At 43.3% G+C, this 14,785-nt stretch overlaps 2 protein-coding genes across 2 annotated transcripts; both read left to right on the top strand.

Annotated features, from left to right (window-relative positions):
- Positions 1-207: 207 nt before the first annotated feature.
- Positions 208-3,156, top strand: LOC308372372 (general transcription factor 3C polypeptide 5-like; the record flags this gene model as incomplete). Its single annotated transcript, XM_080847526.1, has 4 exons — positions 208-213; positions 2,536-2,640; positions 2,687-2,699; positions 3,017-3,156. 4 exons carry the CDS (start codon positions 208-210, stop codon positions 3,154-3,156), a joined length of 264 nt encoding a protein of 87 aa, XP_080703652.1.
- Positions 3,157-6,642: 3,486 nt separating this feature from the next.
- On the top strand, positions 6,643-13,299 carry LOC308372073 (bile salt-activated lipase-like; the record flags this gene model as incomplete). Its single annotated transcript, XM_080847171.1, has 11 exons — positions 6,643-6,705; positions 7,021-7,171; positions 8,100-8,219; positions 9,285-9,482; positions 10,166-10,296; positions 10,446-10,553; positions 10,680-10,794; positions 11,035-11,221; positions 11,385-11,588; positions 12,701-12,898; positions 13,122-13,299. The coding sequence occupies 11 exons, from the start codon at positions 6,643-6,645 to the stop codon at positions 13,297-13,299; spliced, it is 1,653 nt and encodes a 550-aa protein (XP_080703297.1).
- Between the last annotated feature and the right edge of the window lie 1,486 nt (positions 13,300-14,785).

The raw sequence follows: 14,785 nt of genomic DNA, 5'->3' as shown, positions 1-14,785 counted from the left end.
AATAAATGTTTTTGTAAAGATTTCAGTTTCAGATTTGTTTTTTTTTTAGCATTTATTTCGTACTTGACAGCAGTAAGGCATTCATTATTTTAATTGCATCATAACATGTAAAGATCACCCATTCAAAAAGGGAGGTTTGAGGTTGAAAACTTATGTGAGATAAGATTTTTAGAGATTGAGGGATCATGTCATGGTTGATAGGTCACAATGGGAGTAGGGTTTAGGTTAGGAGAGGATCATGGTTTTTAGGAGGTTTGAATTTAGAGGTCCTGATTAAGATGTTGTGAGTGTGTGTGTTGTCTCTGGGGTGCCCTGGGACAGTATTGATTGCCAAATAAATCAAAATGAAAAATACATGATGGCAGATACCTGAAGGATTCCTACTTGTTTCAGTGTACCAAGGTCCTTTTACGTCATCCCCTGTCTCCATGCCCTTGCTGAAAGACAGAAAGCAACTAATAATTACTGGACTAAACCTTCTGGTAATGAATCTGGAGTTCTGAATATTAAATAAGACAACATCTGAATTTATTCTTATGAAATTATTGCTCAATTGAGGATCACTTTATTGCTAAAGTTCTTGTGGTGGCGCTTGACTTAAGCCCAATTTATGGTCGTCCATTTACAGAAACACCTGATGGGATATGTGGCTTCTGCTAGGTTCCCTAAAGCATTACTTGTTAAAAGCAGTTTTTAAAGTAGCAGCCCTGGCAAATGACTACACTTCACTGTAAGGTATTTTTGACAATCTTGGAGAGATGAAGGGAATGTTTCTCTGAATCTGTTAGCACGTCCAGACTCCTGGTTCACCATACACTGAGATCTAATTTAAGTACCTTTTGGAGCCAGCTGCAGTACACAAAAACACCACTAGAGTGTGATAAATGCCTGCAATGTGAGAGGCCATTGGTCTCTGTAGGAGGAGAGGGGGTGAGGATGCCATTGACCCTGTCTAGTTTCTAACTTTTTGGCATCAGTTTTCATGTCATCATTATCATTCACATAGCTTCTGTCACAGTAGTGGATACAAAAGACAAAACAATTAATTATGTGTTTGTACTCTCAGTATCTAAAATCTTTAGTTATTTCCTATCACTTAGTTTCAGTGCGGTTGGGCAAAAAAGTGGATTGCAGGGTTAGCAAAAGCTAATTTTACAGGCTAATTAAAAATGTTTCACACATACAGTATGTCAAAGGTTGAAATATAGATCATATACATATTCAATATTAAATATGTAAAGTTCATAGTTACAGGGGGGCGGGATCATTGCTTTGGCCCTTGCTTGGTTCTGCGTTGAGCATGAATTGCTAGGTGCTTACGCGTTGCGTTTGGGGTGTTGCCAAGCAATTCACCGCCAGAACAATAGGCTTGCGTAAAATGGCGCAAGTCTAGAAAAAGGGGCCGACGCACGCAAGACGTGAAAAGACGCGCAAGGGCCGCTTGCGCTTACGCTTACATCTCTGACCATAAATCAGCTTTTAGAGACGCTGCTCTATGAAGGATGGTGGGTGCTGCCCTACCCATTCGTTCTCCTCATGCTAACATCATATGCCGTCACGCACGCACTTGCGCATCCCCGTCATAATACTCACGACAGCCGAGGGACTGCCAGAGGAAGGTCAGGAAGGTCACTGGTCTGGGAAACGTAACATTGTACGTCACGTCAACGTAACAGACTAAAGACTGATTCATGCTTCCTTACGTAAGCGTAAGCGCAAGCGCAAGAGGCCGCGCAAGCCCCTTGCGCGACCCTTGCGCGACTTCTTACGTCTTGCGTGCGTCGGCCCCTTTTTCTAGACTTGCGTCATTTTTTACGTAAGCCCTTACGCAAGCCTCGCAGCCTGCATTCTATCAACGAATGATACGAGATGAGGTTACTAAAATATTCTGCATGTCTACTCAGTTTTACAGTGCTTCCCAAGTAAAGGTTTGAAAAGAACTTCAAGCTTCAGACTTTCTGTTAGGGAAACAGCTTTCTATCTGCCAGGCAAATGGCAGGCTCATGACAACCCGCGCAACCTTTGGGAGCATGAACTGCACCGAGTAAATTTTGCGCAACCGTTAACCCCCAACGCTGTAGCAAGCAGCCGCCTTAACATAGAAGGGCCAAAGAAGAGATCCTAAAGGTGTGTGTGTGTATGTCTGTGTTTGTGTTTTAAAGAGAGAGAGGGAGTGATAATGAAATCTTATGTAATAATGTATTTGTAATTTGTTGTAGTTATTTACAAGTTGTCATACTATTAAGTAACTTCATGATGCACTGGTCTTCACAAAAATCGAGGGTAGCCTATAGGGAGACCATTGGCAGCATAGCTTGTGTGCCTGTGATCAGATTTCTATAAAACTGTGAGATGTTGTGCAATGTTCTATTACACTTATCTTCCTCCCCACCTGTTCCACTCTCTTTCTCTCCCTCTCTCTCTCTCTGTCTGTTTCTCTCTTTCTCTCCCTCTATTTTTCTCTCCCTCTCTCTGTCTGTCTCTCTTTCTCTTTCTCACAATCTCTCTTTCTCTCTCTCGCTCACTCTACCATAGTTGTTTGAGAGATGGCCCATCTGGTCCCGCAATGTAGTCAAGGCCAACATGGACGTGCATCCAGAGAAGCTCAAGTTGCTTCTGCCCTACTTGGCATATTACATGGTGAGCGTGTGAATGAGCCAGGCCCCCAACATGTGTGGTGTTGCAGTCCCTCTGTCACAGTCAGCCTCCCTTCGGTCTGGGCTTAGAACAACCTCAACTCCTGTCCCTCTCTCACCCAATACAGGCTTACAGTAGTAACTTTCTGTTTATGAGAGTGAATAAAAAACAATCCAACCCTATGTCAGATGCAGAAAGTGAAAAAGTGGTTCAAATAAGTTATGGTTTAGTTTTGAATTATAATGGGTTTCCACTGAACTTGCTCTAGAGAAAGCTGTTTATGGTTGTGTCTTGTAACATAAATAATGATAATTACACAGTACAATCAGTCATTTTCCAGGTGGATTTGATTTCAGATTTTTTTGTGTCGGCACACTAGAACTGACTGGTCCTTGGAGAAGCTTGTGGGTAAGGTTTGGCTATGACCCATGGGACAATCCAGAAGCTAAGATTTACCAAGTACTGGACTTCCGAATCCGCTGTGGGATTAAGCATGGTGAGAGCTCCAAAGTCCGATGATAATCAGTTCTGAGCTAATACAATTTACAGACACAGTATTATGGTACACCATCTGGTGAGTGTATGCATCCACTGCAAATATTGGCACATCCCGTGTTTGTTCTGCCTGTCCCCCATAAAGGATATGGTGCTGGTGATATGCCAGTGAAGGCCAAGAGAAGTGCATACCATCACAGTCTGTACACCACACTCAACAAATCAGGTCAATTGGACAACAAACGTCTCCGATTTACCCTTATGTCAGACTCGACCATGTCGCAACTCCACCAAAGGAGTAGACTAATTCAAACAGTCATCCTACACTTGAAAGGGAAACATAGATGTCGACTTTGGCACGCAAGCACTCAACCAACAGATTAAAGTCAATCCGGATACCTTCTCACAGTAATGCAAAAGCAAGCACTCGTCCATCAACAACGCCTATTATCATTGCCAGCGAGAGATATCCCCTTGTTCGATGGAGATCCTCTGCAATATATCTCCTTCATGAGAGCATTTGAACAAGGAGTGGAGGAGAACCATCAAGGGTGACTGCCTTTACTACCTTGAGCAGTTCACTAGGGGTCAGCCAAGGGAGCTGGTTCATAGCTGCCTTCACATGACACCTGAGTATGGCTATGCTAAAGCAAAGCAGCTGCTGCATGAACATTTCGGCAGTAAGAATAAGATTGCTGTGGCAAATATAGAAAGGTCTTTGTTCTGGCCCATAATAAAAAAGACCGAAGATGTCAGCACATTGCATGCTTAAACTCTCTTTTTCTACGAAGCTGTTGTAACGTAAAGGGTGAATTACAGTACAAGAGATGGATATGCCGAAGTAATATGAGGCAGTCATGTCTAAACTGCCATTCAAGCTCTGAGAGCGATGGAGAACCATTGCGTTGGACACACTAGAGAAGTCCGAACACAGAGCCCTTTTTAAATACCTGGTGGAACTCATAGAAAGACTGTATGGTGACATAAGCGCCTTAGCATCTGGAATGACTGAATCAAAGGCTAATAGGCCGAAGTGGGGGAAAATGGGATCAAAGGAAACAGCTTTGCTACAACTACTGCACCCATGGAATCAATGGAGAATAATGGACAATGGAGGAATGCGTCGCAAGGACATGACTATGCAGTGGTGCCAGGTTGTTTGTGCTGCACTAAAGGTCACACATTGCAGCAGTGGCAACAGTTCAAACAGATGAAATGCAGAGACAAGCTGAGCTTCCTTAAAGAGAAAGAACTCTGCTGCCTGTGTGCCGGGCACAGGAGTTGGAACTGTGAGAGGCGGTCGACCTGGAGGACTTGTGGACAAAGGCATCCTACTGTACTTCACATCAACAGGAGGGAGAGAGCCAATGTACTGTGGCATCACGATGGGCCAGCTAGAAGAGGGGTGTGGCGTTCCTGTGGAGGTCTGGCTGCCACACCACAAGATGGCTGTCATTCACACTACATCTCCCAGAATGCAGCAGGACTCAACCAGGTGTAGGTGCTTAAGGCACCTAATTCAAGGAGCACTTAAGGTGGTGCAGAGGGAGAAAGCCACGAGAGAGAACTGAGAGCACCTGACGTGCGTGTGAAGCGTTTGCTGAAGCGCTTGCTAAGCCGCAACCGGAAGGGGGAAGGATAGCCCCAAGCCGGAAAGAACCTGGACAGACTAACTGAGAACCGACAAGGAAAGTAACCTGAACCGACAAGGAAAGTAACCTGAAGTGTTGTTTGTTCAACCCTGAATGAGTTTGTGGGAAAAGATACCCAAGTTGTACCTGTTTCTGTTGAGTTTACTGGACCTTCTTTTAACCTCCCCGGTGACTGATTCCTCAGTTTACTGCACTGCCCACCCTGCAACCTGTTACAGCACCTACAAAACCAACTAAGGAGTCAGGGGCCCAAGCGCTAACAGTATCCCAAAAACTTGTGGTCATACTGGGACCAGAAGGGATCGATGCCTGCTTCTCATCCTGCCAGTCCAAATCAACTCCATTAAGGGAGACCAAGTAATTCAAACGTATGCCTTTCGAGATCCTGGAAGCTCCACAACATTTTACTCAGAGCGGCTCATGCGAAGGCTTATCCTTGCTGGAAGACAAACTCGACTTCTCCTACAAACCATGGGACAGGAAAGAGTGGTGCCAGCATACTCAGTCCAGGGGCGGAGTGGCCATCGGGACGATAGGGAGATTTCCCGGTCGGCCGGTAGGCCAATGAGCTCACAATGAGATGAATAAGTAGCTGTCTGAGAGAGAGAGCAGGTGAAGCAGACTTGATGGAGGGAAAGAAGACACAGGAGAAAGGAGGGGCGAAATGGCCAGAATGAAGAAGAGGAGGGTGCTGGAGGAGAGTGCATAAAAATGGTCAAGAATTACGTATTTATTCCAAAACAACCCGCCGGCGTCAACTAGTGATGCGAGTGAGTTGACAGGACACATTGTTGCGAAGTAGCATAACATTTGAGCCAATACGGGACGCGATTTGTTCCGTATTTCCATAAATGTACATATACAAATACACATGTCTGTCACTCACACACATCAACACTAAATCTAACAATAATGATCAAAAGCCACCTGTGGTCTAGTGGTCATATTTCTGTTAAGTCCATACATTTTGTTTGTGTAGTTGATATATGGGAGGTGGAGGGGATGGGTTTGGCCAGTTGTGGGCTCGTTGTGGGCCGGTCGGGGGCCGGTGCAGTCAGAATTGTCCCGGTGGATTTTTGTTCCACTCTGCCCCTGACTCAGTCTCAAGGTTTTTATCGGTTTTTCTCTCCTCCTGGAAACTTTATGTTCGCACTTATCTTAACCTGCACACCTGATAGCCTTTTGGACCTGTTTCTTTTCATATGCACTATGGAGTATCTGTTATTGTGGGAAAAGAACATTTAAATTTAGAGGTTTTGTCATATTAAGTGCCAGTAGGACTGATGGTTGATTATTATTTATTATTATTATTTTTTTATAGTACCATAACATGTAAAGATGACCCATTCCAAAAAGAGGTTTGGGGTTGAAACTGAGCAATCATGTCATGGTTTGTGAAATTGGTGATTACAATTACATCATGTCAGATAAATGAAGGACTTCTTTCAGTGTTCCAAGGTTCTTTTACGTCACCCCCTGTCTCCATGCCCTTGCTAACATAAAACATCTTATAATCACTGGACTAATCCTTCTGGTAATGAAGTTCAGAATATTAAAATAGAAAACCTGTGAATGTTTGCTATGATATTATTGCTCAATTGAGGATTATTTGAATGCCAATCTCCATTGGAAAATAGCCCATCACTTGAAAACACTTGACCTCAGACAACCCGTCCACATGTAGTGTTTTTTTTAACCCTCTGGGAGAAAGGTACAAATTCACACGCTAGTTTAACAAATATAACTAGTGTGTGATTATTCAATGCTGGATAAATCACACATGTGGGAGGGTAGCTCAGGGGTATAAATGGCCTAAGAAAGATCCCCTCGGTCCTACAGGTGTTACTAATAGTTCACCATGGCCATGCTGGGACTTCTGTTGGCCGCAGCCCTTTGTCTGGGCTCTGCCTCTGCAGCTTCTGTAAGCTTTATTGCCTTTGGTTAATACATTATTTTAACAATTTAAACAGTTGATCATGTAAATAAAGGATGCCATTAAAGTATGGCATGTGATGTACACTATATAATTGTGTTCTAGATATTACAAAGTCATAAGAATCCTTAGAGTTACTGCTGTAACAATTGTAACATTAATGGCCTTGAGACCATTTTATTGTTTTGGCACTTTATAAATAAAATTGAATTGAATTAATGTTTGAACTGTTCCATTTCCTTCTTGTTGATTAACATCTAGTTCTTCAGGATCTGATGTACTTTGTTGTGTTTTTGTCCACAGTTGAAAACTGTGAGGACTGAAGGGGGTCTGGTGTCAGGAAAAAACTATGGTGTTTCCGGACTCTTCCGCTACATGGACGTCTTCAAAGGAATCCCCTACGCTGCTCCTCCTGTTCGCTTCGAGAAGCCCAAACCCCACCCTGGCTGGGATGGTGGGTGACCCATCTGATAAGTGTCACTAAGATTCACTTATGGGAAGCATGATTAAGTGAAACTGCATGGTTAATGTGGTAACAATTCTCTTGATGAGAGAGACATTAGTCATCATTAAAATGTCCCTGTTACCCCTGTACCCCTTGTCTGGGAATTCCCTGCCCCTTCACTGCATTCCATTTGTTCAGTTGGTCTGGCCAACTCTCAACGGCGCTCCACTTCAGCCAACTGATTGGACAGTCCTTTAACCAATCAGACCAACGATACTATACAACGATACAACGATCGGTAATAAAGCAAACACATATTTTTTCTGTATGAATTGTTCCAGGGCAAGTTTCTGTTCTGTTTTCAAAGAAAACTTGCCTTATCGAAGTTTTGCGGTGCTTCGGCGGCCACCATGTCCAATGTTTAAAAACTCTCCGTGCAGTAGATTTTGTAACGTAGCCGTGGTAAGTTTAAATCCGCCAATGGCGCGCCAGGCAGCCAAAAGCCAGTTTGTGATTGGCTCCAAGGATTCTGGAAATCTTGAAATGAACGGGTATGCAAACTTGGCCAGACCTAGTTCTGAGGCAAAATCAATTTGGCCGGAAGAAGTGGGGCGGGACTTCCCAGACTACTGTACCCCTGCTCCAGCTAAAAAATAGGGCTATATACGCCACTGATGTTTACATAAGAAATGCCCAGATTTAAGGGGTTTCTGCCAAAGCGTGTCAAGGGTAGAATACGTGTAGACTTTAAAGTGTGTGAAAAGTGAGCAGCTTTTCTTTTCTTTCTCGCCTCCCCCTTAAGGAATGCAGCCTATACTTATTTGCATTCGACTATAAACATTTCACAACTTTACAATAACCTAAAACCACAGTAGCATTAATACAAACAGACATAGATGTTCAGCTGCATTACACCTATTTCCTCTCCTGTCCGCAGGTGTTCTGAAAGCAAGAGACTTCAGGAACAGATGCATCCAGCTCAACCTCATCCAGACAGACACCCGCGGTGATGAGGACTGTCTCTTCCTCAACATCTGGGTACCTCAGGGAACCAAAGGTAGCTTACTCCATCCTCATCCTCTTACCTAACACTTAACCCTACACCACTGCCACATAGGCTCCCACTTAACATAGAGGCTTTACTGCTGACTAAACCAAGGGCATGGCTTGACTATCCTGGGTATTCACATTCCGATAGAATACATGTAGCCATTGAACATGCACCACACACATTTACGGTGTCTGCAACTGAATGGTATCCTTCATTCAATGGGCACAATTTAATTTAATCATAGAACCACCTACATTTAAAGGCAACAAGGATTTAGAGATCAGGAAATAGATATACACGCTTATATGGTGTCATCAAACAGAGGCAAAATACAGGAAAGAAATTCTAAATCACTCCAAAGCAAAAAATACTCAGACTATGTGTGCGACTATTACTAACAAATTCAAGTGCAGCATGCGTCCACATGTAGGGAAATGGATGAAGCGAAAAAGCGATGGAAAGACATAAAAAAGAGTTAATATTGCTTTTAACATGGAACAAATGAGCAAAACTGGTGCTCAGAATACTGGTTCCATAGTTTTTTGAAGTTTCTCCAATATGGATTACACCATGAAAAGTTCTTTGCCGTTTTTATACATACAACGGAATATGTAATCAGTCACTCCTTGTGCTTCTCCTTTCCCCCCCCCTCCCAACACACAGCGCATATAGGCACAAATAAGCACAGCCATCTGCACACTCTAAACTAACAACACATTAAATAGAAATACATTCAGAAAATTCCTTTCGGGGCACCCTGAGCTCCTGGGTCCCTTGGTCTGGGCCCGGTAGGCCGGTGCAGTAATACATCCCTGATACCAAGCCATGTTTTTTAGGGACACGTAGCGACGATCTTTGTTTTCTTTACTTCCCACACTATGGTTCATTATTATGACATGATTACGAAGCTCCACATTTTGTCCTTGCATGTGCAGGCAGCATTTTGTGTTATTCAATATCATATAATACATACAATAACGACATAGCATGTGTCAGCTACTTCCCATGCTTCTCAATGTAAAATGTATTCTAATTAAAAATACCTTTAAAAACCCATCTCATCTCCTGCAGTTTCTACCAACCTCCCTGTCATGGTCTGGATGTATGGGGGTGGCTTCCTTGTCGGTGGTGCCATGGGGGCTAACTTCCTGGACAACTACCTGTATGATGGGGAGGAGATCGCCAACAGAGGCAACGTCATTGTTGTGACACTGAACTACCGTGTCGGCGCTATGGGCTTCCTCAGCACTGGAGACGACGGCCTCCCTGGTAAACAGGCATCAGTGCAAGCTCTTTAGGAGCAAAGAGAATATGAAGTCACTCACTGTAGTTTAGGGCAAGCTCTTTAGGAGCCAAGAGAATATGAAGTCACTCACTGTAGTTCAGGGCAAGCTCTTTAGGAGCCAAGAGAATATGAAGTCACTCATTGTAGGTACTGAGATGAATTGAATGGTATAGAATTTTACTTTGGAGTCGAATGAACTTAGTCTAAAATTGTGGGGCTGCAATTTCAGCAAGGGTCGTATGTTTAGGGTGAAAAAAAAAGAACTAGAAACAACTACAGGTCAAACTTCCTATTCCATTGCTCGTAGAACATAGTAGCCAGTAACTAACCTATTAGGTGATGAGTTTATAGCCTACCTTGTACTTATATAAAACAAAGTATAAGCATGTGGCTCACATAACCATTGTATGAACTGATCACCTTGTGTTGAATTAAAATGTAAAAAACTAATATTTATTTTATTCAATTTAGTTTAACTGATTGATGTTTAACCGTCAATGTTGAAAATCTATGCAACAGCTGGCATCTGTTTTGTAATATGTGAATGTCTCAATCTTTACACCATGGTGGTGGTGGGGGGTACACATTATTTTGTATATAGATTAATACATCTGAAGTGGAATTCATACTGACCTGAACTAAAAGGAGTGATCAATATCGCTTACAGGTAACTACGGCTTGTGGGATCAGCATGCTGCTATTGCCTGGGTGCACAGGAACATCCGTGCTTTTGGTGGAGATGCTGACAACATCACCGTCTTCGGAGAATCTGCTGGAGGCGCCAGTGTCAACTTCCAGGTAGGAATGTTTCCTGCCCTCTCTTGTTTCTTCTCCTCTCTATCTCTCTTACAAAGTAGCACTGTGGTGTTCTGTAAGGAGCTACCTCTGGCGATACCCAGTTACAGCACACATTTATAGTGCTACTCTATTCTACTCTTTCTCTACAGCTCATCTCTCCCAAGAACAAGGGGCTCATCCGCAGAGGCATCTCCCAGAGTGGTGTGGCCTTCTGCCCCTGGGCCGTCAACAGGAACCCCAGAGAGTTTGCTGAAGTGGTAAATGATTCCCAAGTTTGAATGTTCATGTGACATATGTTGTTATAGTGTTACCACACCTTTGACAGGAAACAGTCAGTTCTTCCTCTTTTTGCCAACAATTTTAATGGGGCCGATCCTTTTCAGGTTGCCACAAGGGTGCACTGTCCAACTGATGACAAGATGGCGGCTTGTCTGAAGATGACTGATGCTAGAACTCTGACTCTTGCTGGATCTTTGGACCCCACTGCGTCTCCAGCTGGTGAGTTGGCACTGTGGGCATTTTAAAGGTTTTTTTTGTGTGAGATTTAAACTTGTAGTTTTGGTTTAGGTTTTAAGTAATTTAAAACACTCATGACTAAGATAACAGTGAAAACTATTTGATCCTGAATTACAAAAGTGTATAATATATTTCCTGTGTGTGTGTGTGTGTGTGGGGGGGGGGGGGTCCTTTTTCCTTTCTTCACTGCTGCTACCTTCTGATTTAATGTCTCTTCCTCAGCTCCCGTTGTCAACAAGCTGGTTCTCGCTCCTGTAATCGATGGCGACTTCCTGCCTGACGAGATAGCCAACCTGTTTGTTAACGCCGCAGAGATGGATTACATTATTGGTGCCAACGACATGGATGGCCACATCTTCGCTGGTCTGGATGTGCCCTCCCTCAACCAGCCTCTTGTCCATACACCCCTGTAAGTGGCTGGCTATTGTCTTAACACTATGTTTTACCTTGTGTATACTCATGAAACATACTCATGCAGATTGTTCACTAAACTCACTGCTCTTAGCTCAGACCTGACAACTTATAATTATTCTTTTACTTCTATCTCATTCTCGCTCCCTCTTTCATCTTAGTGAGGATTTAAAGACTCTCGTGGCTTCTCTCACCAAAGAGAAGGGACCAAAAGGTGCTGACCTGGCCTTCAACGAATACTCCCACACCTGGGGGAACAAGCCTACCAAGACGGAAATAAAGAGGGCCGTTGTGGAGGTGGAGACAGACTACATCTTTCTGGTGCCCACCCAGAGTGCTCTCTACCAGCACAGCAGCGTTGCCACGTAAGGCTCCCTGATGGAGACTCAGTTTATGGGTGAAACAATCAAAGCCCAGGCATCAAATGGTTTCACCTGCAAGGCACACAGACACGCAGACAAAATCTCTCAAACATGACCACTTTGTCTTGCTATGGGAAGAATATCTTAGGCATGCACAACCTGACGTTAACGGTAGAGTGTGTAGTTTTTAGCGGCATCTAGTGGTGAGGTAGCTGAAAACCCTTTCCTTCACAAGGTGCAGGTACCTACAGTGGCCATCACCATAAAAATACAATGTACAGTGTTTAGGTTTGTCCTTTCAGGGCTACTGTACAAACATGACAGCGCAATAAAGTTGGACTCTGTGGGAGAAAACACTCTCTCTATGTAAACACAAGTGGTTATTCTAAGCTAAGAAAACACTGATTCGTAGAGACAGGTTGTACACTATAATTATGAATACTACAAAATTGCCACGAAAAACTAAAGGCTGATTTTAATTCCGAAGACTTTATAAAATATTCTATGAAATTCTCCTCACATCTGGAAGCAATACACATATTGTTTGTTCAAACAAATAACCAAGAGACAGAGACCTTCCTGTCAATCATGTTGTGTATGGGCCTTAGCAGTCTGCAAACAAATGTTTTTTAGCAATAGTTTGTTCAAACAAATAATAATTGTCAGGTTTAAATGGCACACACACTCCAACACACACGTGCATATATTAAGGCGAAACAGGACACACACACAAACACAAACACACACAGGCCTGAGGTCGCGGTGAATTTATCCTCTGCCCTTCCCCATCCTGGACCGCTCCTGCCCTTCCTCCTGAGCACTGAAGGTCTGGGAGGACCTGCCTTCCCAGAGCCAACAGCGCCCCATGCGGGAATCGAACCCATGCCCTTCTTGCTGTGAGGCGGCAGTGCAAGCACCTGAGCCACAATCATCATCAATATGGACCTTAGCAGTCTGCAAACAAATGGGGAGGGGATTTCAAGGAAACACTGGAGGATAGTATAGAGACATATGGACAAAAAAGACAAATTTTGGTCTCTGACTTTCTCGGTCCTCTCTCTCTCACTCTCTCACTCTCTCTCTCGCTCTCTCGCTCCCTCTCTTTCTCTCCTCAGGACTGGCCGTACCTACTCCTACCTGTTCTCTCAGGCCTCTAGAAATCCCGGGTTCCCCAGCTGGATGGGGGCTGACCATGCTGAGGACTTGCAGTTTGTCTTTGGCAAGCCCTTCGTCAACCATCTGGCATACTGGCCCAAGCACCGTGATGTCTCTGGATACATGATCGCCTACTGGACCAACTTTGCTAAGACAGGGTAAAGCAGAGAGATTATTTCTTTTGTCAGATCAATAAATGCCCCTATATGTAATTTACATTCAAACTGTGATCATATAATGAGTCGGTAATGGGCATAGACAAATGTTTTTCCTACTGAATTATGTACAGTACATATTTTAAATCTAAATTAAGAATCAAGATAATGAGAAATATTAATACATTTCGTTAAATGTTTTGTCTCTGTACTCCCTCATCCACAGAGACCCTAACAAAGGGGAGAAAGTTCCTGTCACCTGGCCTGCATTTAACAATGAGACCCACCAGTATGTGGATATCAACCACAGTATGGGCAGAAACTCTGTCAAGCAGAAGATGAGGCTGCGCTTTGTCAACTACTGGACCAACACTTTCGCCAGCTTGCCCACCATCTATGAGTAGACCAGCCTACAGTTACATAGAGTATATTTCAGTATGTCACTTCTATGGTCTAGACATCCTCAACACAAAGAAGTTTAATCAAAGTTCAACTCAAAAGCACATCAGCTCACTGATCACCAAGTTATTGAAGAAAATAAAACAGATCGATGCAATAAAAACACTTATAACTTTTACCAGTATTGTGCTTTTTTGGCTGTGCACAAGATGCACAAATTGTATTGATTATGCAACTAAATGTGTTTCTCTGCCTGATCAATTATTTAACTTGCCTTGTATTGTACACATCTCAGTCCTCCTGTGTGGAAGATTGTGAATGGTACTGCACTCTCAGTAGTGGCCTGGAGTCTGCTTTACAGTTTAAATGTGACATTGCACATCATGATGTCGTCACATATGCTCACCCACTCTTCTCACATGACCACACATTAACTCTATCGAGCTGTTTTCTTTGACTACGGTAGAATTGTGTGATCATAGTAGTGTTCCTACTCTAGCCAAATTCAATCTGTGAGTTGCTCTACCAGTCCCATAGTATTGATTGGCACAGTTGCTGAAAAAAGCAGGACTTGAATTTTTGCCAAGCTGAGAGTTTTGAGGGACTTGAATCACTTCACATTAAACTGGCTCTGCAGCTAATTAGGGCAGATCTCAGAGCTGTTTAAGCCAGATGGAATTTAGATGAGGACATACACAATATTTGTGATTAATCTCATTTCATTCAATTTCAACGATGAATTAGAGTCACGGACAGGCACAGGTAAATACAGTTTTTAACCTGAACACAGTAGTCATTTTCAAGCACAAAGGGTTCTTGTTTCAGTGCCAGGGAGATGTAAGATTGATTGGATATCCAGAAAGGATATGGGGCTTCTGCTGTGTTCCCTAAAGCATTACTTGTTAAAAGCAGTTTTTAAAGTAGCAGCCCTGTCATTCCACCCTTGCAAATGACTACACCACGCCTTAAGGTATTTGTGAACATCTTGGAGAGATGAAGAGAATGTTTCTCTGAATCCGTTAGCAAGTCCAGGCTCCTGGTTCACCATACACTGGAATGTAATGTACTTACCTTTTGGAGCCAGCTGCAATACACCAAAACACCACTGGAGTGCTATAAATGCCTGCAATGTGAGAGGCCATTGGTCTCTGTAGGAGGACAGGGGGTGAGGATGCCATTGACCCTCCAGTTTCTTACTTTTTGACACTAGTTCTCACATCTTTATCATGCACATACATTTGGCCATATTAGTGGTTGTGGTGTAATCGTTGACAAGGAGGCTTTTAAGTTTTTGTCAAGAATGCCAAGCACTTCCAGAAAGAGTTCCGTATCAGGGCTTGCATTGTATTGCTGTCATTTGAGTCCGCGGCTTCAAGCAGGTGTTCAATTTTGGTGGGGCGCTTCAACAATAAAATGTTGCAATTCTCATAGCAAACTTGTGGGTTAAAATGAACACAAATAGGGTTTCCCCCTCATGTCACACAAGCACAT

This window comes from Sprattus sprattus (genome assembly GCF_963457725.1).
Source record: "Sprattus sprattus genome assembly, chromosome: 11".
Classification (NCBI taxonomy): domain Eukaryota; kingdom Metazoa; phylum Chordata; class Actinopteri; order Clupeiformes; family Clupeidae; genus Sprattus; species Sprattus sprattus.
The sequence above is the reverse complement of the archived record's forward strand: the minus strand, read 5'-3'. Positions and strand labels throughout refer to the sequence as shown.